The sequence below is a fragment of the Salvelinus alpinus genome, chromosome 12, assembly GCF_045679555.1.
Source record: "Salvelinus alpinus chromosome 12, SLU_Salpinus.1, whole genome shotgun sequence".
Taxonomy (NCBI): Eukaryota; Metazoa; Chordata; class Actinopteri; order Salmoniformes; family Salmonidae; genus Salvelinus; species Salvelinus alpinus.
Window position 1 is genome coordinate 26,840,254 of NC_092097.1, and position 23,098 is coordinate 26,863,351.

General features: G+C 45.9%; 1 protein-coding gene across 2 annotated transcripts in view; it reads left to right on the forward strand.

Annotated features, from left to right (window-relative positions):
- The window catches only part of LOC139535781 (cadherin EGF LAG seven-pass G-type receptor 2-like), a 102,559-nt gene that overhangs the window by 72,683 nt on the left and 6,778 nt on the right, over positions 1–23,098 (forward strand). For both annotated transcript variants that reach the window (XM_071335568.1, XM_071335569.1), the window contains exons 9-24: positions 4,826–4,992; positions 9,647–9,826; positions 10,008–10,121; positions 10,321–10,495; positions 10,649–10,790; positions 10,884–11,004; positions 11,186–11,369; positions 11,960–12,061; positions 12,200–12,294; positions 18,561–18,770; positions 18,990–19,173; positions 19,407–19,731; positions 21,693–21,860; positions 22,067–22,190; positions 22,423–22,623; positions 22,902–23,076. In XM_071335568.1, coding sequence (XP_071191669.1) covers positions 4,826–4,992; positions 9,647–9,826; positions 10,008–10,121; positions 10,321–10,495; positions 10,649–10,790; positions 10,884–11,004; positions 11,186–11,369; positions 11,960–12,061; positions 12,200–12,294; positions 18,561–18,770; positions 18,990–19,173; positions 19,407–19,731; positions 21,693–21,860; positions 22,067–22,190; positions 22,423–22,623; positions 22,902–23,076 — 2,667 coding nt within the window. The remainder of the gene's footprint in view (positions 1–4,825; positions 4,993–9,646; positions 9,827–10,007; positions 10,122–10,320; positions 10,496–10,648; positions 10,791–10,883; positions 11,005–11,185; positions 11,370–11,959; positions 12,062–12,199; positions 12,295–18,560; positions 18,771–18,989; positions 19,174–19,406; positions 19,732–21,692; positions 21,861–22,066; positions 22,191–22,422; positions 22,624–22,901; positions 23,077–23,098) is intronic.

Consider the following 23,098-nt stretch of genomic DNA (forward strand, 5'->3'; position numbering starts at 1 on the left):
AAGAGAAGAGGACTGCATAATGTCCTGCAGTACCATGCCACTGCTCTGTTTTACATAGTGGGTGTCAATAGCATGAATGTACATGTTCAACCAAGGCCATTAACTTCTTATGGCTGGGGGCAGTATTGAGTAGCTTGGATGAATAAGGTGCCCAGAGTAAACTTCCTGCTACTCAGGCCCAGAAGCTAAGATATGCATATTATTAGTAGATTTGGATAGAAAACACTCAAGTTTTTAAAACTCTTTGAAAGATGTCTTTGAGTATTACAGAACTCATATGGCAGGCAAAAACCTGAGAAAAAAATCCAACCAGGAAGTGGGAAATCTGAGGTTTGTAGGTTTTCAAGTCTTTGCCTATCCAATATACAGTGTCTATGGGGTCATATTGCACTTCCTAAGGCTTCCACTAGATGTCAACAGTCTTTAGAACCTTGTTTCAGGCTTCTTCTGTGAAGGGGAAGAGAATAAGAGCTGTTTGACTAAGGGGTCTGGCAGAAGGCCATGAGCTCAGTCAGGCGCACGCCCGTGAGAGGTAGCTGCGTTCCTTTTCATTTCTAAAGACAAAGGAATTCTCCAGTTGAAACATTATTGAAGATTTATGTTAAAAACATCCTAAAGATTAAATTCTATACATCGTTTGACATGTTTCTACGAACTGTAATGGAACTTTTTGACTTTTCGTCTGGCCTGCGCCTCGTGAATTTGGATTTGTGAACTAAACGTGCAAACAAAAAAGAGGTATTTGGACATAAATGATGGACTTTATCGAATAAAACCACTCCAAAAAAAAACACTCCATAGCAGAGGAGCTGATACTGCCTGCAGCATTAGACATGGTCTCTGTCATGCTGGATGACGCAAGTGCTGCAAAAATAAAAACGATGACTTCCTCATTTTGATTTAAAAAAAATCAGCACATTGTTTTATTCATTTTTGTTTTATAGGTCAGTGTTTCATATATTGTGCTCCTGAGTTAATGTTGCTGATCAATTTGAATGTATTATTATTTATTGATTATATTTAATTTTTCAGTATCAAATGGTCAAAAAAAATTACAGTTTAAATAAAGGCTTGAATTTTTCAGGCAAATTGATGCACTTTAAGTCTTTTCTGTTACAGACTAAAAAACAATGTTAATAAAGTTATTCTTTGTTGTAAGATGATCTATATCTTTCTTTTTTTGTTTTCTTTAATGTTAATAAGGATACAATGTTATGCAGAGGTGTACTTATAACAATTTTATAGACAAATTATACTATTTACAGTCGCGGCGGAGAGTTGGGGGGCGCGTAATGTTTACTTCTTCCTAGGGGGGGCGTAACAGAAAATAATTGAAAAGCACTGCGTTAACGGGATTTCAGCCCTTAAGAAGTTAAATATTCAACGTCATTAGAAAGATCACTCTCAAAATAGAACTGTTAAACTTCCAGTATCTCATAGGATCAGCCATCAGGGGTTAGAGAGGGCATAACAGCTAATAACCATGGAGCAAATCCCCAGCATCTCACTTCCTTTCTGACCATCACTGACTCTGGATGGACAAGGGTGTGGGGGGGGGGGGAAAAGGACTTTCATAGTTAATCCCATGAGTCGTCCCCACAGTGACTGTACGTACATACCCCAACCAGAAGCCATGGATTACAGGCAACATCCGCACTGAGCTAAAGGCTAGAGCTGCCGCTTAACCCGGAAGCTTATAAGAAATCCCACTATGCCCTCTGACGAACCATCAAACAGGCAAAGTGTCAATACAGGACTAAGATCGAATCGTACTACACCGACACTCGTCGGATGTGGCAGGGCTTGCAAAACATTACAGACTACAAAGGGAAGCACAGCCGAGAGCTTCCCAGTGACACGAGTCTACCAGACGAGCTAAACTACTTCTATGCTTGCTTCGAGGCAAATAACACTGAAATATGCATGAGAGCACCAGCTGTTCCGGAAGACTGTGTGATCACGCTCTCCGCAGCCGATGTGAGTAAGACCTTTAAACAGGTCAACATTCACAATCTCGCAGGGCCAGACAGATTACCAGGGCGTGTGCTGCGAGCATGCGCTGACCAACTGGCAAGTGTCTTCACTGACATTTTCAACCTCTCCCTGTCCGAGTCTGTAATACCAACATGTTTTAAGCAGACCACCATAGTGCCTGTGCCCAAGAACACTAAGGTAACCTGCCTAAATGACTACCGACCCGTAGCACTCACGTCTGTGTGGCCATGAAGTGCTTTGAAAGGCTGGTCATGGCTCACATCTACACCATTATCCCAGAAACCCTAGACCCACTCCAATTTGCATACCGCCCCAACAGATCCACAGATGATGGAATCTCTATTGCACTCCACACTGCCCTTTCCCACCTGGACAAAAGGAACACCTATGTGAGAATGCTATTAATTGACTGCAGCTCAGCGTAGAAGAGGCTTCAAAACAGCTTCTACCCACAAGCCATAAGACTCCTGAACATCCAATCAAATGGCTACCCAGACTATTTGCATTGCCCCCCCCCCCCCCCCCCCCCCTCTTTTACACCGCTGCAACTCTCTGTTGTTATCACTTTAATAACTCTACCCACATGTACATATTACCTCAACTAACCGGTGCCCCCGCACATTGACTCTGTACCGGTACCCCCGTGTATATAGTCTCGCTATTGTTATTTTACTGCTGCTCTTTAATTACTTGTTACTTTTATTTCTTATTCTCATCTGTATTTTTTTAAACTGCATTGTTGATTAGGGGCTCGTAAGTAAGCATTTCACTGTAAGGTCTACACCTGTTGTATTCGGCGCATGTGACTAATAAACTTTGATTTGATATACTTACCCTTTCATCTGGATCCTATTCAGACCGAACACATTTTTACATTTCTTTTGTGGTTTTAGGCCAGAGCCAGACTGCACCACAACCACTGTCCCTTGGTCTCTGTCTGTCTGTCTCTCTCTCAATGTTTCTCTCTCTCGCTGTCTGTCTCTCTCTCTCTCTCTCTCTGTTGCTGTCTCTCGCTGTCTGTCTCTCTCTCTCTGTCGCTGTCTGTCTCTCTCTTGCTCTTTCGCTGTCTATCTGTCTGTCTCTCTCTCTCTGTCACTGTCTGTCTTTGTCGCTGTCTTTCGCTCTCTCTGTCTCTCTGTCGCTCTTTCTGTCTCTCTCTCACTCTCTCCCTCGCTCTCACTCTCTCCCTCGCTCTCTCTGTCGCTCTCGCTCTCTCTGTCGCTCTCTCTCTCTGTCGCTCTCTCGCTCTGTCACTCTCTCTCTCTCTCTCTGTCGCTCTCTGTCTCTGTCTCTCCCTCTCTCTCTCTCCCTCTCTCTCTGTCACTTTCTGTCGCTCTCTCTTTTTCTCGCTCTCTTTTTCTCTCTGTCTGTCTCTCTCTGTCGCGGTCTCTCTCTGTCTCTGTCTGTCTCTCTCTGTCTCTGTCTGTCTCTCTCTGTCGCTGGCTGTCTCTCTCTGTCTCTCTCTGTCCGTCTGTCTGTCTCGCTCTAGTCAATGACAGTTCTAGCACTGCTGCTTGATTTGACATTAATTATTGATAGACGTTGCCTGTCTGAGTGAGTGGGGTGTTTTGCATCTGTGTGTAGAGTGCCACGGTCTAATGAAAGAGAAAAAACATGTCTAACATCCAGCTAAAGGTGTCACTAGTACCTCTCTTTCTCTGACATGAAGAAGGGACAGAATGCCTGTCTGTCAGAATGCACAGACTGCAGGTCAGATACACATACAGTGGGGCAAAAAAGTATTTAGTCAGCCACCAATTGTGCAAGTTCTCCCACTTAAAAAGATGAGAGAGGCCTGTAATTTTCATCATAGGTACACTTCAACTATGACAGACAAAATGAGAAAAAAAAATCCAGAAAATCACATTGTAGGATTTTTTTATGAATTTATTTGCAAATTATGATGGAAAATAAGTATTTGGTCAATAACAAAAGTTTCTCAATACTTTGTTATATACCCTTTGTTGGCAATGACAGAGGTCAAACGTTTTCTGTAAGTCTTCACAAGGTTTTCACACACTGTTGCTGGTATTTTGGCCCATTCCTCCATGCAGATCTCCTCTAGAGCAGTGATGTTTTGGGGCTGTTGCTGGGCAACACGGACTTTCAACTCCCTCCAAAGATTTTCTATGGGGTTGAGATCTGGAGACTGGCTAGGCCACTCCAGGACCTTGAAATGCTTCTTACGAAGCCACTCCTTCGTTGCCCGGGCGGTGTGTTTGGGATCATTGTCATGCTGAAAGACCCAGCCACGTTTCATCTTCAATGCCCTTGCTGATGGAAGGAGGTTTTCACTCAAAATCTCACGATACATGGCCCCATTCATTCTTTCCACACACACACATACCCCTGAGTGCTATCTGACTGACACTCATCACAAGTACTAGTGAATAGGGGTAGAGGCATGTTGAAGTCTGTGGTATTTTGTTCCTGTTACCAGCTGTATTTGTTTATTGAATGGTTATTGAGTTTCAAATGGCCACAGATACTGTTATACCCATATAGCGATTCTCAAGATTCAGCCTAGCCCCCCTCCCAACCGCCCATTCCTTTCTTTTTAATGAGATGTTTAGATGTTTTTTGTATTCTTCATAGACTGTGTAGTAATTTCCCCACCAGTAATTGGAGCTGGGTTGTTTTTGATTTGATCACAGAACATATTACTGTGAGAATGGTACTGACTCACTGTCACCAACTGTTTGTTAGATAGCAACCATTTCCTCATTCTCTTGCACTCTACCCATCTGTCTCGCTCCTGCTACTCGCTCACTCTCTTTCCCCCCTCCTTCTCTTCATCCCTCATCACCCTCCCTCTGGTTGTGTGTTGCAGTGATGGCCAACCCGCAGCGTTTCCTGGGTAACAGCCTGTTGCAGTGGACTAACCTGGCGGCGGTGGTGACTGTTCCATGGCATGTGGAGCTCATGTTCCGCACGCGTCAGCCTAGTGCCACCCTGCTGCACGTCACCGCCGGACAGCACCACAACCTCACCCTACAGGTACAGAGAACACAATTAACTCACTCCACATTGTCTCGGTCCTCTCAACCTCACCCTACAGGGTCTCACCCACACGCTCTCCTCCCAACCGCCCACACGCCCTCCTCCCAACCGCCCACACGCCCTCCTCCCAACCGCCCACACGCCCTCCTCCCAACCGCCCACACGCCCTCCTCCCAACCGCCCACACGCCCTCCTCCCAACCGCCCACACGCCCTCCTCCCAACCGCCCACACGCCCTCCTCCCAACTGCCCACCTCCCAACCGCCCACACGCCCTCCTCCCAACCGCCCACCTCCCAACCGCCCACACGCCCTCCTCCCAACCGCCCACCTCCCAACTGCCCTCCTCCCAACCGCCCACACGCCCTCCTCCCAACCGCCCACACGCCCTCCTCCCAACCGCCCACCTCCCAACCGCCCACACGCCCTCCTCCCAACCGCCCTCCTCCCAACCGCCCACACGCCCTCCTCCCAACCGCCCACACGCCCTCCTCCCAACCGCCCACGCGCCCTCCTCCCAACCGCCCACGCGCCCTCCTCCCAACCGCCCACGCGCCCTCCTCCCAACCGCCCACCTCCCAACCGCCCACACGCCCTCCTCCCAACCGCCCACACGCCCTCCTCCCAACCGCCCACACGCCCTCCTCCCAACCGCCCACACGCCCTCCTCCCAACCGCCCACACGCCCTCCTCCCAACCGCCCACCTCCCACACGCCCACCTCCCAACCGCCCACACGCCCTCCTCCCAACCGCCCACACGCCCTCCTCCCAACCGCCCACACGCCCTCCTCCCAACCGCCCACACGCCCTCCTCCCACACGCCCACCTCCCAACCGCCCACACGCCCTCCTCCCAACCGCCCACACGCCCTCCTCCCAACCGCCCACACGCCCTCCTCCCAACCGCCCACACGCCCTCCTCCCAACCGCCCACCTCCCAACCGCCCACACGCCCACCTCCCAACCGCCCACACGCCCTCCTCCCAACCGCCCACACGCCCCCCTCCCAACCGCTGTAGGCTGACGATGAGACAGCCTACAGGGAGGAGGTCAGTGACCTGGCAGTGTGGTGCTGGGACAACGACCTCTACCTCAACGTCAGTAAGGCCAAGGAGCTGATCCTGTACTACAGGAAATGGGGGGTCGAGCACGCCCCCATCTACATCGACGGGGCTGCAGTGGAGCAGGTCGAACTTCAAGATCAATGTCCAAATCACTAAGGACTTAAAATAGTCCTCATGCGCACAGTTGTGAAGAAGATGCGACAGTGCCTCTTCCCCCTCAGGAGGTTGAAAAAGTTTGGCATTGAGAGAATCCTCAAAAAGTTCTACAACTGCACCATTGAGAGCATCGTGACTGGCTGCATCACTGCCTGGTATAGCAACAGAACCGGCCTCGATCGAGAACCTCTATATCAGGCAGTGTGAAAGGAAGGCCCGGGAAAATCGTTAAAGACCCCAGCCACACAAGCCATAGACTGTTCTCTCTGCTTCCGCATGGCAAGCGGTACCGGTGCATCAAGTCTGACACCAAAAGGCTCCTATACAGCTTCTATCCCCAAGCCATAAGACTGCTAAATAGCCAACAAAATGGCTACACGGACTATCTGAGTTGACCCTTGTATACAGTGGGGAGAACAAGTATTTGATACACTGCCGATTTTGCAGGTTTTCCTACTTACAAAGCATGTAGAGGTCTGTAATTTTTATCATAGGTACACTTCAACTGTGAGAGACGGAATCTAAAACAAAAATCCAGAAAATCACATTGTATGATTTTTAAGTAATTAATTAACATTTTATTGCATGACATAAGTATTTGATCACCTACCAACCAGTAAGAATTCCGGCTCTCACAGACCTGTTAGTTTTTCTTTAAGAAGCCCTCCTGTTCTCCACTCATTACCTGTATTAACTGCACCTGTTTGAACTCATTACCTGTATAAAAGACACCTGTCCATACACTCAATCAAACAGACTCCAACCTCTCCACAATGGCCAAGACCAGAGAGCTGTGTAAGGACATCAGGGATAAAATTGTAGACCTGCACAAGGCTGGGATGGGCTACAGGACAATAGGCAAGCAGCTTGGTGAGAAGGCAACAACTGTTGGCGCAATTATTCGAAAATGGAAGAAGTTCAAGTTGACGGTCAATCATCCTCTGTCTGGGGCTCCATGCAAGATCTCACCTCGTGGGGCATCAATGATCATGAGGAAGGTGAGGGATCAGCCCAGAACTACACGGCAGGACCTGGTCAATGACCTGAAGAGAGCTGGGACCACAGTCTCAAAGAAAACCATTAGTAACACACTACGCCGTCATGGATTAAAATCCTGCAGCGCACGCAAGGTCCCCCTGCTCAAGCCAGCGCATGTCCAGGCCCGTCTGAAGTTTGCCAATGACCATCTGGATGATCCAGAGGAGGAATGGGAGAAGGTCATGTGGGTTGATGAGACAAAAATAGAGCTTTTTGGTCTAAACTCCACTCGCCATTTTTGAAGGAAGAAGAAGGATGAGTACAACCCCAAGAACACCATCCCAACTGTGAAGCATGGAGGTGGAAACATCATTCTTTGGGGATGCTTTTCTGCAAAGGGGACAGGACGACTGCACCGTATTGAGGGGAGGATGGATGGGGCCATGTATCGCGAGATCTTGGCCAACAACCTCCTTCCCTCAGTAAGAGCATTGAAGATGGGTCGTGGCTAGGTCTTCCAACATGACAACGACCCGAAACACACAGCCAGGGAAACTAAGGAGTGAGTAAGAAGCATCTCAAGGTCCTGGAGTGGCCTAGCCAGTCTCCGGACCTGAACCCAATAGAAAATCTTTGGAGGGAGCTGAAAGTCCGTATTGCCCAGCGACAGCCCCGAAACATGAAGGATCTGGAGAAGGTCTATATGGAGGAGTGGGCCAAAATCCCTGCTGCAGTGTGTGCAAACCTGGTCAAGAACTACAGGAAACGTATGATCTCTGTAATTGCAAACAAAGGTTTCTGTACCAAATATTAAGTTCTGCTTTTTTGATGTATCAAATACTTATGTCATGCAATAAAATGCAAATTAATTACTTAAAAATCATACAATGTGATTATCTGGATTTTTGTTTTAGATTCCATCTCTCACAGTTGAAGTGTGCATATGATAAAAATGACAGACCTCTACATGCTTTGTAAGTAGGACAACCTGCAAAATCGGCACTGTATCAAATACTTGTTCTCCCCACTGTATATATATTTTTTGCACAGTCACAGAACTCTACACAATCACGCACACTGACACTCCAACACACACACACACACACATATTTCTAGTGACTCTTCTCACACGCACACACACACACTCACATTAAATCTTCATTTACGCTGCTGCTACTCTGTTTATCATATGTCCTGATGCCTAGTCACTTTACTGCTGTACATATCTACCTCTATCACTTCAGGATCCCTGTACATTGTAAATATGGTATTGGAACTGACCCTGTAAGCTTCTTACTTTCCTCGTGTTCTTGTTTCTTATTTCTTGTGTTTTTGTTCTACCTCGTCTTATTTTTAGTGCTTGATTGATTACTGTGTTGTTGGTTTAGAGCTTGCAAGAAAGGCATTTCACTGTACTTGTGCATGTGACATTAAAACTTAACTTGAGTGACTGTAGGTTAGTTTGTGTAAAGCTCCACCTGTTGGCTGTCCGGGCAGCACCATGACTTTAAATAGTTGGCAGGCTGTCTCAACACCATCAAATAACAAACGCTTTATCTTGAGATCTGAGAGCTGCCATTTCAGGCCTTTCAGATTGCAGCTGTTGTGTTTGTCTAGTCAGGTACCTCTTTTGAAGTCATAACCGTCCAGCAGCTATTTTAAAGTTGGTGTATTTTAAAACAGGGCACATATTTTACAACAGTATTACCATAGATTGTCTGATGAGGAGGAGAAGAAAAGCTTACTGACTGAGCATGTGATGTATGTGTACCAGTATAACTTTCGTCCGTCCCCTCGCGCGAACCAGGGACCCTCTACACACATCAACAACAGTCACCCACGAAGCATCGTTACCCATCGCTCCACAAAAGCTGTGGCCCTTGCAGAGCAAGGAGAACCACTACTTCAAGGTCTCAGAGCAAGTGACGTCACCGATTGAAAGGCTATTAGCGCGCACCACCGCTAACTAGCTAGCCATTTCACATCCGTTACACTCACCCCCCTTTCGACCTCCTCCTTTTCCGCAGCAACCAGTGATCCGGGTCAACAGCATCAATGTAACAGTTTAACTTTAGTCCGTCCCCTCGCCCCGACCCGGGCGCGAACCAGGGACCCTCTGCACACATCAACAACTGACACCCACGAAGCATCGTTACCCATCGCTCCACAAAGGTCGCGGCCCTTGCAGAGCAAGGGGAACCACCACTTCAAGGTCTCAGAGCAAGTGACGTCACCGATTGAAAGGCTATTAGCGCGCACCACCGCTAACTAGCTAGCCATTTCACATCCGTTACATATGTATACTAAAGAAGTTCTCTCTCTCTCCTGCATTCTCTCACCTTTCTTCCCATCCCCTTCTCCCTCCCACCCTTTCCCTCACCTCTCTCTTCCCATCCCCTTCCACCTCTCTCTCCTCTTGTCTCCCTCCCTCCCACTCTCATTCTCTCTCTCTAGCTGCGGGAGGGCAGTGTGGTGATGGGCCTGCAGAGAGGGGAGGACTCCACCCTGTCCCGGGTAGAGGAGGTGACGGTGAACGACGGAGACTGGCACCATCTACAGCTGGAGCTGAAGGGTGTCCCGGGGGGCGCGCCCAGACACAAGGCTGTGCTCTCCTTCGACCATGGACTCTACACGGTGAGACACTGTTAGAAGACAAACTGTAGCTTCTGTATTTTAATTACATTTAATTGAAATGCTGTATGTATGTATTCAGGGCAGTTAGCATGTGTTATGTACATAGGCCAGTATATAGACAACAAGTCAGCAGAGTGTATATGAATGTATCTAACGTGTGTGATCTGATCTACATATCCAGGCCAGTATGGAAGTGGATAATAAGCTGAAGGGGGCGAAGGTCAAGACTCTGAGTGTCGGGGGCATCATTGGGGCTGATGGGAAAATACAGCATGGCTTCCGCGGTTGTGTCCAGGTCAGTTCTCTTCTTATCACTCATTCTCTCTCTCTCGCTCTCTCACACACACACACACACACACACACACACACACACACACACACACACACACACACACACACACACACACACACACACACACACACACACACACGCACACTGTATTGTCTGTCCATGTGTCTGAGTGTGTTCTGCCTGCTGTGTGTGTGTTCCTTAGGGTCTGCTTGTGGGGGAGACCTCCTCCAGCTCGGTGTCTCTCAGCATGTCTCAGGCCAGGAGGGTGAACATGGAGCAGGGCTGCAGCGTACCAGACCCCTGTGTCTCTAACCTCTGCCCCTCCAACAGCTACTGCAGAGATGACTGGGACAGCCACTCCTGTACCTGCCTCACTGGTCAGTCTGCCAACCATCATCATCCTCTTCATTGTCATCATTATCTTCATCCTCATAATTAAATTTTACAACGATATAATACAACCATATTGCCTTATGTTGATCCCTCCCAAGCATAACTTAAGAATTTCTATTGTGTTGTTTACCTGTCAGGTTACTATGGCGATAACTGCATAGACATATGTGCACTAAACCCCTGTGAGCACCAATCAGCTTGCACCAGGAAGGCTAGCTCCTTCCGTGGCTACACTTGTGACTGTCCCAGCAACCACTTTGGGCAGTACTGCGAGAGAAAGTAAGTAGGATCTTTTTGGTCCATATCACTATAAAGAAAACTATCAGAGTGTATCTGTGGTCCGTGTTCCTGACTGTATGTGTCCCTCCTTAGGACTGACCTGCCGTGTCCCAGGGGTTGGTGGGGACATAAGACCTGTGGTCCCTGTGACTGTCAGACAGACAGGGGCTTCGATGCTGACTGCAACAAGACCAGCGGGGAGTGCCGCTGCAAGGTCAGCCAGCTAACTACTGAGTCTCAATGTCAGGATGTTTGAAGTGGACAGGGGCGATGGGTGAAACTGCACTGTGGGCTGGTATTTCATTGACAGGGAAAATGTACTTTCATCCCTACCTCCCTCCCTTTTCTGTTCCCTCCCCATCCATCTCTCTCTCTATCCCACTCCCTCTTCTCAGGATAACCACTACCGTCCAGAGGGCAGCGAGGCGTGTCTGCTGTGTGAGTGTTACCCAGTGGGCTCCTTCTCGCGGGCGTGTGAGAGAGAGAGCGGCCAGTGCCAGTGTAAACCAGGGGTCATTGGGCGCCAGTGTGACCGCTGTGACAACCCATTTGCTGAGGTGTCGCCCAATGGCTGTGAAGGTCAGCATTACCATACATCACATGCTTCAGAAAACTGCATCATGGTTGAAATGTATTTGTAGCCCAGACTGATTCATTTAGTTCACTAATTTAGTAAATTAATGGTTATAGAAGGCCTTTTAAAAGTTTTTTTTGTGCGAAGTGAACATTAAAGGTGCAATATGCATAAATCGCTCCGCCATTTCCTGGTTGCTGAAATTCTAATAGTTTGCCTAATTTCAGTTATCTGACAAAACAAGTGTAGAAAATCATTGTACCGTCTAAACTGCTGTGAAAAATATTTTCAATAACCAAAAATATATTATTTTCAGCTCCTTTAATATGGTGTACAAAACTGAAAGTAAAAGACACAGGAAGCATAGAACGGGAAGCATAGAAATAGTGCACAAACAAACTTTCTTTCAATGAGAATGACAGATCTATAACTCACATTTCTATGTGAATTTGGTCGGGTCGCCTAAAAAGTTACATATTGCAGCTTTAATAATTAATTATCTGTCATACATACAGTTACACCTGGACAATTAATTGAATCAGCTTTCCTTCTCTCCTTCTTTCTCTCCCTCTCTCTTTCTATCCCCCTATCTCAGTGATCTATGACAGTTGTCCCCAGGTGATAGAGGCTGGGATCTGGTGGCCTAGGACTAAGTTTGGTCTCCCTGCAGCCGTCTCCTGTCCCAAGGGATCTATCGGTATGATGACTCTGTGGCTTAGCTAATACAGTATACTATATAGCATATATAATAATTACCATTATATAATGGAATGGCTGAAACTCTCCTTAGAAACTCTCCTCATGCACATTCCCTCCTTCTCTCTTTCTCTCTCAGGCACAGCTATCCGCCACTGTGATGAACACAAGGGATGGCTGCCCCCCAACCTCTTCAACTGTACTTCTGTCACCTTCACCAAACTCAAGGCCCTGGTGTGTACAGCTCCTCTACAGCTAGCTCACATTTATATGGATCAATTCACTTCAGTGACATATGCTATTAAGTTGAATGATGAACTGATTTTAATGCTATAATATAGCAGAGTTGGGGCCTTTTTATTTTACTTTTATTTCAACAGGGCTTCACCATTGAGACCAAGGTCTCTTTTAGTGTGTGTGTGTGTGTGTGTGTGTGTGTGTGTGTGTGTGTGTGTGTGTGTGTGTGTGTGTGTGTGTGTGTGTGTGTGTGTGTGTGTGTGTGTGTGTGTGTGTGTGTGTGTGTGTGTGTGTGTGTGTGTGTGTGTGTGTGTGTGTGTGTGTGTATTTTAATGGACAAAGAATTAGCTTTTCTTAAAAAACATGGACATTTCTAAGTGACCCCAAACTTTTGAACGATGGTGTACATGCATACAGTAGCAGTCAAACGTTTGGACACACCTACTCATTCAAGGGTTTTTCTTTATTTTTACTATTTTCTACATTGTAGAATAATAGTGAAGACATCAAAACTATGAAATAACACAGAGTCATGTAGTAACCAAAAAAGTGTTAAACAAATCAAAATATATTTTATATTTGAAATTCTTCGAATTAGCCACCCTTTGCCTTGATGACAGCTTTGCACGCTCTTGGCATTCTCTCAACCAGAATTGTAAATAAATCACAGACAGTGTCACCAGCAAAACACCATCACACCACCTCCTCAATGCTTCACGATGGGAACCATACATGCGGACATCATCTGTTCACCTACTCACATTTTTTGGACTCATTGGCCCAAGCAAGTCTCTTCTTCTTATTGGTGTCCTTTAGTAGTGGTTTCTGTGCAGCAATTCGACCATGAAGGTCTGATTCACGCAGTCTCCTCTGAACAGTTGATGTTGAGATGTGTCTGTTACTTGAATTCTGTGAAGCATTTATTTGGGCTGCAATTTCTGAGGCTAGTAACTCTAATGAACTTATCCTCTGCAGCAGAGGTGACTCTGGGTCTTCCTTTCCTGTGGCGGTCCTCATGAAAGCCAGTTTCATCATAGCGCTTGATGGTTTTTGCGACTGCACTTGAAGAAACTTTCAAAGTTCTTGAAATTTTCGGGAATTGACTGACCTTCATCTCTTAAAGTAAGGATGGTCTGTCGTTTCTCTTTGCTTATTTGAGCTGTTCTTGCCATAATATGGACTTGGTCTTTTACCAAATAGGGCCATCTTCTGTATACCACCCCTACCTTGTCACAACACAACTGATTGGCTGAAACGCTTAATGTAATGGCATATTTTCTCTATTCCATCCAATAAATATGACCACTGCCCTGGTGAGGGGCTATTTCAGACACACTCACCGCAGGCTTTACTGCACATCTGTAGAGATGATGGCAGTGTGGCACTTCAGATTGCAAGTTTACAAACAAAAGGATGCTTGTTCGTTCAAGCATATGAAACTTAGACTTTCTAATATAAAAGATGGGAAAACTTAAATGTTCCTGATAATTCCTCTAATTCTAATAACTTATAAGAGCAATAAATTAAGTCTATTGTGTGCAGTAAATTCAAGATATCATGCGAGCAAGTGCGGTCAAAAAACTATACTGCTCCCCCGTCTAACCAAGACTCCTCCTCGTAGGCCCGACTTCCTCCCTCAAATAACCTTTCCTCCTCCTGTAGCCACCGCACCGGCTGCAAAGGGGGTATTCATCTCTAATAATGGCTTCACACTAATAATTCAACTAGTAATGCTCTGGTTATTAAATACAAATTGGCTATTTGGCTCTAACATTCCGGCCCCTAATTGTAAAATGCAGAAAATGCATAATCAATTACCTAAAATATTTCAAGTGGAGGCCATAATTTAAAAAAATATACTGCATCAGAGTGTAATTGTAATTCATAATTGTCTAAGGTCCTGTATAGACTTAGATGTATGGTTGTATGTGGGTGCATGTCGGTTAAGAATCCATAGTTCATGACCACGACATCTTGGGTTGCATGTCACCTAAAGATGGAGGTTGGAGCTCAACATCAGGCTTTTTTCATAGGCTTAGTCTGCCTCAATGAGCAGACAGAGCTTGGTGATGGGCCTGACTAAAATGCTAATCTTTGTATTAACTAAGACGCTCCGGACTAGGTCTTTAGTCCCTGGCAGGGCCTTCACCACGCGTCCCATTAACCATGAGTTTCTTGGAGCTGTCTCATCCATGATGACGACCAGGTCTCCAGGAGTGAATTTTCTCCTAGGGTTATTAACCTTGCTCCTTTCCTGCATCAATGGGAGATATTCCCTAACCCACCTCTTCCAGAAGAGATCAGCAATGTACTGCACTTGCCTCCACCTTCTCCTGGGGTACAGGTCTCCTCTCTGGAATAGCCCGGGGGGCATGACGGGTTTTGCCCTTAGTAGAAGCAGGTGGTTAGGAGTGAGAGGCTATAGGTCGTTGGGGTCGTTGGTCATCGTTGTTAATGGCCTGTCATTTATGATTGCTTTGACCTCGCACAGAGCTGTTTGCAAAGCCTCGTCATCCGGTGCTTGTTCTTAGAGGATTGATGGTAGAATCTTCTTCACTAGCCAAATCAGCCTTTCCCATACTCCTCCATGGTGGGCTCCTGAGGGAGGATTGAACGACCATTTTACTCCAACGTTCAGTAATGTGTTCTGGATCTTCTTGTGATCCAGTTCCTTTCAAGCCTCTGCTAGCTCCCTTTGTGCAACCACAAAGTGTGTACCGTTATCAGTCCTGATACTAGACACGTGCCTCTTCGACAGATAAATCTACGCAAGTGTTAATGCAGGAAGCTGTGTCTAAGTAGCTAGGAAGATCTAGATGGATGGCACGACAAACAAGGCAGGTAAAAATCACACGCCATCGCTTCACAAAAGAGCGGCCTCGCTTGACCTGTGTAGGCCCAAAGTAGTCCATACCCACATGGGTAAAGGGTGGCAGGTCAGGGGTCACACGGTCCTGTGGAAGGTCAGCCATCTTTTGTTCTCCAGCTTTGGCCTGTATGCGCCTACAGAAGACACAGCTCTTGATGATCTTTCTTGCCTATGAATTGCCACAGGGCATCCAAAAGCGTTGGCTAAGTCTGGACAGCATATGGCCCCTCCCACAATGACCAACCTGCTCATGAATCTGTCATAGCATCAGTTTGGAGATGTGGGAATCTTTTGTCAGTATCATGGGGTTATTCAGCTCCATAGGCATGGATCCTTTACTTATCTGTCCTCCTACTCTCAGCAGGCCTTTATCCATGATTGGGGTCCATCTTACCGATTTCTTTAGCACATTGTCTCCCTTTATCTTCAGGTGCTGCTTCTGCTCGTAGCAGATAATTGCTTTCTCAGCTACCTACATGTCCTCCGCAGTGAGGCTTTGTGTCTTGACAGGCAGCTTGAGCTGGGTAGAGGGGGTAATTTCAAAACATTCTGTTCTGGCTTGACCCTCACTAATTTTAAACATCAGCTATCTGATCAGCTCACCGATCGCTGCAGCTGTACACAGCCCATCTGTAAATAGCCCATCCAATCTACCTACCACATCCCCATATTTTTTATGTACTTTTTTGCTCTTTTGCACACCAGTATGTCTACTTGCACATCTATCACTCCAGTGTTAATTTGCTAAATTGTAATTACTTCGCTACTATGGCCTATTTATTGCCTTTCCCCTTCACGCCATTTGCACACACTGTATATAGACTTTATTTTATTTATCCTATTGTGTTATTGACTGTACATTTGTTTATTCCATGTGTAACTCTGTGTTGTTGTTTGTGTCGCACTGCTTTGCTTTATCTTGGCCAGGTCGCAGTTGTAAATGAGAACTTGTTCTCAACTGGCCTACCTGGTTAAATAAAGGTGAAATACATTTTTGTTTTAAGTCGGAGCAGCAGTCCTCTTAGCTTCAGCATCCAAGCAACGGACGTCTTGAGGCTGTTCCATGTTGAATAGTGCTCGATCAACTTGCTAGTTGGACTCTCCTCTGTCACGCTCACACTATTTATAGTGACATCCTTCCTTACCTCGGGGTCGTCCTGAGGGATAGAGCCCAGCTGTGGATTCTTTGGCCATTGTGTTTCTGGTTTCTCCAAAAACTCTGGTCCTGCCAGCCATCTTGAATCCAGAAAGGTCTCAATGTTCAGGCCACGTGAGGCATCGTCAGCTGGGTTCTGTTTTGTATTGATGTATCTCCACTGCTCTCCTCTTGACAGATCACGAATCACAGAGACTCGGCTTGCTACAAAGGTATGGAATCGTGTAGTCTTGTTGTTGTTATATTTCAGTACAGACTGGCTGTCTGTCCAGAAAGTCGAGTCTTGTAGTTGAATCTGAAGCTCCATTCTGAGCATCCTATCTACTCGCACAGCTAGTGTTGATGCTGAGAGTTCCAGCCTGGGGATTGTCATCCTGTTAATTGGCATCACTCTGGACCCAGCACAAATGCAATGTGAACCTTTTCTTCTTCGCCTGTGAGCCTCAAGTAGCTTGCAGTTCCGTAGACTTGTTCACTTGCGTCACAGAAGTGATGCATCTGAGTAGTTTTAACTGGACCAAAGTTTTCAAGCTTCATGCATCTATTCACCTGGAATCTGGAAAGCTGATCCAACTCTGAGAGCCATCTTTGCCATGGTTTACAGAGTTCCTCTGGAATGGGCTCATCCCAGCCACACTTGATCTTGCAGAGCTCTCGGAGGATCTGCTTGTCCTTCAGAATAAAGGGAGCAAGGAAACCTAGTGGATCGTAGACTGAGCTTACAGTTGAGAGGATACCTCTTCTGGTTGCTGGTCAGCCCTTGATCATGACTCGGTAGGTGAATAGGTCACTCTCAATATTCCATTGGATACCAAGCGCTCGAAAGGTAACTTTTCTCTGTCGAGATCCAGTTCCTTTATCTGCTTGGCTTTATGTTGATCAGGGAGGGAGGCCAATACAGCACGACTGTTACTGACCTATTTGGTCAACCTTGAGAGCACAGATCCCTGAGATCTCTTGTGAGAGCTACACTTGAAGTCGGAAGTTTACATACACTTAGGTTGGAGGCAATAAAACTAGTTTTTCAACCATTCCACTAATTTCCTGTTAACAAACTATAGTTTTAGCAAATCGGTTAGGACATCTACTTTGTGCATGACACAAGTAATTCTTCCAACAATTGTTTACAGACAGATTATTTCACTTATAATAAACTGTATTACAATTCCAGTGGGTCAGAAGTTTACATACACTAAGTTGACTGTGCCTTTAAACAGCTTGGAAAATTCCAGAAAATGATGTCATGGCTTTAGAAGCTTCTGATAGGCTAATTGACATCATTTGAGTCAATTGGAGGTGTACCTGTGGATGTATTTCAAGGCCTACCTTCAAACTCAGTGCCTCTTTGCTTGACATCATGGGAAAATCTAAAGAAATCAGCCAAGACCTCAGAAAAAAAATGTAGACCTCCACAAGTCTGGTTCATCTTTGGGAGCAATTTCCAAACGCCTGAAGGTACCACGTTCATCTGTACAAACAATAGTACGCAAGTATAAACACAATCCCAGAACAACAGCAATGAACCTTGTGAAGATGCTGGAGGAAACGGGTACAAAAGTATCTATATCCACAGTAAAACGAGTCCTATTTCGACATAACATGAAAGGCCGCTCAGCAAGGAAAGAGCCCACTGCTCTAAAACCGCCATAAAAAAGCCAGACTACGGTTTGCAACTGCACATGGGGACAAAGATCGTACTTTTTTCCTCTGGTCTGATGAAACAAAAATAGAACTGTTTGGCCATATTGACCATCGTTATGTTTGGAGGAAAAAGGGGGAGGCTTGCAAGCCGAAGAACGCCTACAAACCTGACTCAGTTACACCAGCTCTGTCAGGAGAAATGGGCCAAAATTCACCCAACATATTGTGGGAAGCCTGTGGAAGGCTACCCGAAACGTTTGACCCAAGTTAAACAATTTAAAGGCAATGCTACCAAATACTAATTGAGTGTATGTAAACTTCTTACCCACTGGGAATGTGATGAAAGAAATAAAAGCTGAAATAAATAATTCTCTCTATTATTCTGGCATTTCACATTCTTAAAATAAAGTGGTGATCCTAACTGACCTAAAACAGGGAATTTTTACGAGGATTAAATGTCAGGAATTGTGAACAACTGAGTTTAAATGTATTTGGCTAAGGTGTATGTAAACTTCTGACTTCAACCGTGTATATATATATATATCATCAAAAGTGTAAAATGGTGCTTTAAGAATGTTCTCCCCCTCCCTGGCCCAGTCGGAGAAGTTGGCGCATAACATGTCTCTCCTGGACTCTGGGCGTGTCCAGCAGACTGCAGCCATGTTGGCCAATGCCACGCTGCACACGGTGGAATACTACGGCAGTGACGTAAAGGTGGCCTACCGCCTCACCCAGAGCCTTCTGAAGTACGAGAGCCACCAGCAGGGCTTCAGCCTGACCGCCACACAGGACGTCCTATTCACTGAGGTAACACAATAATACACACCACAGCACAATGCTGCACAGTGTAACACACCACCATGCAGCACAGGATAGGGCAACACATGGCAGCGCACAACAGTTGAATGCACTGCGTATTACCACATGACACAGTACAACATAAATCTCAGATCAACTCTGACATTTGCCCAATACCACCCTATGCCAGTCTGTCTCTCTGACCCCCTGCCTTACTCCCTCTATCAGAACCTGGTGCGGGTGGGCAGTGCCATCCTGTCCCCGGGCACACGGCCACACTGGGAGCTGATCCAGCAGACGGAGGGGGGCACGGCGGCCCTGCTGCGCCAGTATGAGGAGTACGCCAACACCCTGGCACAGAACATGAGAAAGACCTACCTCAGCCCCTTCACCATCGTCACTCCACACATAGGTGAGGGTGGTCTTCTGTGGTATGCCATTGTAGAAACATGGGAGTGATGATGATCGCTTACTGCAAAATAAGTTAGAGATATGCACAGTATAATGTAGAATGTTTATCAGCTGAAATATATGTGTTCATTATTCTTCCATGAGCGTTGAAGGATTAACTGAACGTCTAAACATTTATCTCTTTGTTGTGGTTTGTCTAACCTACCCTTCCTGTGTTGTGTGTTCTCTCCACAGTCATCTCAATAGATCGCCTCCAGAAGATGAACTTTCCCGGAGCCAAGCTCCCTCGCTACCAGTCTCTGAGAGGACTGAGGCCTCAGGACCAGGAGACTGCCGTCACCCTCCCCGACTCCGTCTTTGAGCCACCCTTGGAGACCAAAGGACACCGCCACCTGGACACCTTCCCAGAACCCTTCCTGAGGAACCACACGTCCAACAGGAAGAGACGCCATAGAGGTCCTGACGACCCCGAGCAGGAAGCCATCGCTAGTGTGATCATCTTCCACAGCCTGGCCTCACTTCTGCCTGAGAGCTACGACCCTGATAAGAGGAGTCTGAGGTGAGACCAAGAGAGACTGAGATCTGATTCTATATTAACATACATACAGTTGAAGTCGGAAGTTTACATACACTTAGGTTGGAGTCATTAAAACTTGTTTTTCAGCTACTCCACAAATTTCTTGTTAACAAACTATAGTTTTGGCAAGTCGGTTAGGACATCTACTTTGTGCATGACACAAGTAATTTTTCCAACAATTGTTTACCGACAGATTATTTCACTTATAATTCACTGTATCACAATTCCAGTGGGTCAGAAGTTTACATACACTAAGTTGACTGTGCCTTTAAAAAGCTTGGAAAATTCCAGAAAATGATGTCATGGCTTTAGAAGCTTCTGATAGGCTAATTGACATCCTTTGAGTCAATTGGAGGTGTACCTGTGGATGTATTTCAAGGCCTACCTTCAAACTCAGTGCCTCTTTGCTTGACATCATGGGAAAATCAAAAGAAATCAGCCAAGACCTCAGAAAAAAAATTTGACCTCCACATGTCTGGTTCATTTTTGGGAGCAATTTCCAAACGTCTGAAGGTACCACGTTCATCTGTACAAAAAATAGTACGCAAGTATAAACACAATCCCAGAACAACAGCAATGAACCTTGTGAAGATGCTGGAGGAAACAGGTACAAAAGTATCTATATCCACAGTAAAACGAGTCCTATTTCGACATAACATGAAAGGCCGCTCAGCAAGGAAGAGGCCACTGCTCCAAAACCGCCATAAAAAAAAGCCAGACTACGGTTTGCAACTGCACATGGGGACAAAGATCGTACTTTTTGGATTAATGTCCTCTGGTCTGATGAAACAAATATAGAACTGTTTGGCCATAATGACCATCATTATGTTTGGAGGAAAAAGGGGGAGGCTTGCAAGCCGAAGAACACCATCCCAACCATGAAGCACGGGGGTGGCAGCATCATGTTGTGGGGGTGCTTTGCTGCAGGAGGGACTGGTGCACTTAAAAAAATAGATGGCATCATGAGGCAGGAAAATTATGTGGATATATTGAAGCAACATCTCAAGACATCAGTCAGGAAGTTAAAGCTTGGTCACAAATGGGTCTTCCAAATGGACAAGACCCCAAGCATACTTCCAAGTTGTGGCAAAATGGCTTAAGGACAACAAATGCAAGGTATTGGAGTGGCCATCACAAAGCCCTGACCTCAATCCTATAGAAAATCTGCGGGCAGAACTTAAAAAGCGTGTGCGAGCAAGGAGGCCTACAAACCTGACTCAGTTACACCAGCAGTGTCACGAGGAAGGGGCCAAAATTCACCCAACTTATTGTGGGAAGCTTGTAGAAGGCTACCCGAAACGTTTGACCGAAGTTAAACAATTTAAAGGCAATGCTACCAAATACTAATTGAGTGTATGTAAACTTCTGACCCACTGGGAATGTGATGAAAGAAATAAAAGCTGAAATAAATAATTCCCTCTACTATTATTCTGACATTTCATTCTTAAAATAAATTGGTGATCCAAACTGATCTAAGACAGGGAATTTTCACTAGGATTAAATGTCAGGAATTGTGAAAACCTGAGTTTAAATGTATTTGGCTAAGGTGTATGTAAACTTCCGACTTCAACTGTATATATGTATGTGTGTGTGTGTGTGTATATATATATATATATATATATATATACAGTGGGGAGAACAAGTATTTGATACACTGCCGATTTTGCAGGTTTTCCTACTTACAAAGCATGTAGAGGTCTGTCATTTTTATCATAGGTACACTTCCACTGTGAGAGACGGAATCTAAAACAAAAATCCAGAAAATCACATTGTATGATTTTTGAGTTAAAAAAATATATATGTATATTTTATTTATGTATGTATGTGTGTGTGTGTGTGTGTGTGTGTAGGGGTTAAGGGAGGAAGAGAAGATGGTAAAGAATAGGTTGCTGTCTTTTATGCTAAAGTATTATTTAATGATGGTTTTGTGTGACGTCCACTAGGGTGCCCAAGCGTCCTGTCATCAACACCCCTGTGGTCAGCATCACGGTCCATGACAACGAGGAGCTGCTGCAGCACACCCTGGACAAACCAATCACTGTGCAGTTCCGCATGGTCACCGCTGAGGAGCGCTCCAAACCCATCTGTGTCTTCTGGAACCACTCCATACTGTGAGTTGCGCACACACACACACACCCTCACACACACACACACACACACACACACACACACACACACACACACACACACACACACACACTAGCTATTTGAACTTTGAGCTGTAGAAACAAAGGTTTTTAGAAAGGCTCTATAAAGGATTAGGTTGAAACCAATGAATCCACCATTGCATTGTTTGACTGTTTATTGTGTTTGTCAGAGCGGGGAACGGAGGCTGGTCAGCTAAAGGCTGTGAGGTGGTGTTCAGGAACAACACTCACATCAGCTGCCAGTGTTACCACATGACCAGCTTTGCTGTCCTCATGGATGTCTCCAGGAGAGAGGTGAGAGGGGCTACACAATGTATCACAAAAACACAACACCACACAACATTCCCCTCATACTTTCAGACCTAACATTGCATACAACACTACAAAACTACTCCATATAGACTTCACATTGTAAACTTCACATAGATACCTCAATGCAGCACAGGCTACACCCAAAAGTGGTCTTGTTCACTATAATGACCAGAAAAAGCTCTATTTAAACTTCCCCTTCTTCTTCTCTTTTCAGAACGGTGAGATCCTGCCCGTGAAGCTGGTGACGTGGAGCACGGTGGGTGTGACCCTGGTCTTCCTCTTTCTCACCACCCTCTTCCTCCTCTGCCTGCGGGCCATGCACTGCAACAAGACCAGTATCATCAACAATGGAGCCACCGCCCTCTTCATCTCCGAACTCACCTTCATCCTGGGCATTAACCTGCCAGACAACCCGGTAAACTACTGGAACAAAGTTATTCTCTATCTACCTTTAATACTGTATTTGACCTCGTGTCCCTCTCTACCTCCGTTCAGCACTTCACTTTCAATATCCTACCTTTCCTCTCATTTGTATTTGGAATAGGTGTGTCTGACATATAAATCTGATTCAAATCAAAGGAAAAGATAAGCAAAGCATTCGGCCCATTTTGAGGCCTGTCATATCCAGTATTATATGCTCTCTCTGTCTCTGTGTGTCTGTCTCTGTCTGTATCTGTCTGTGTGTGTGTCTAGTTCGTGTGCACAATCATTGCCATCTTGCTGCATTTCTTCTACCTGTGCACCTTCTCCTGGCTCTTCCTGGAGGGCCTGCATGTCTACCGCATGCTGAGCGAAATACGAGACATCAACTACGGACCCATGCGCTTTTACTACATGATCGGCTGGGGCGTGCCGGCCGTTATCACAGGTCTGAACAATACACACACACA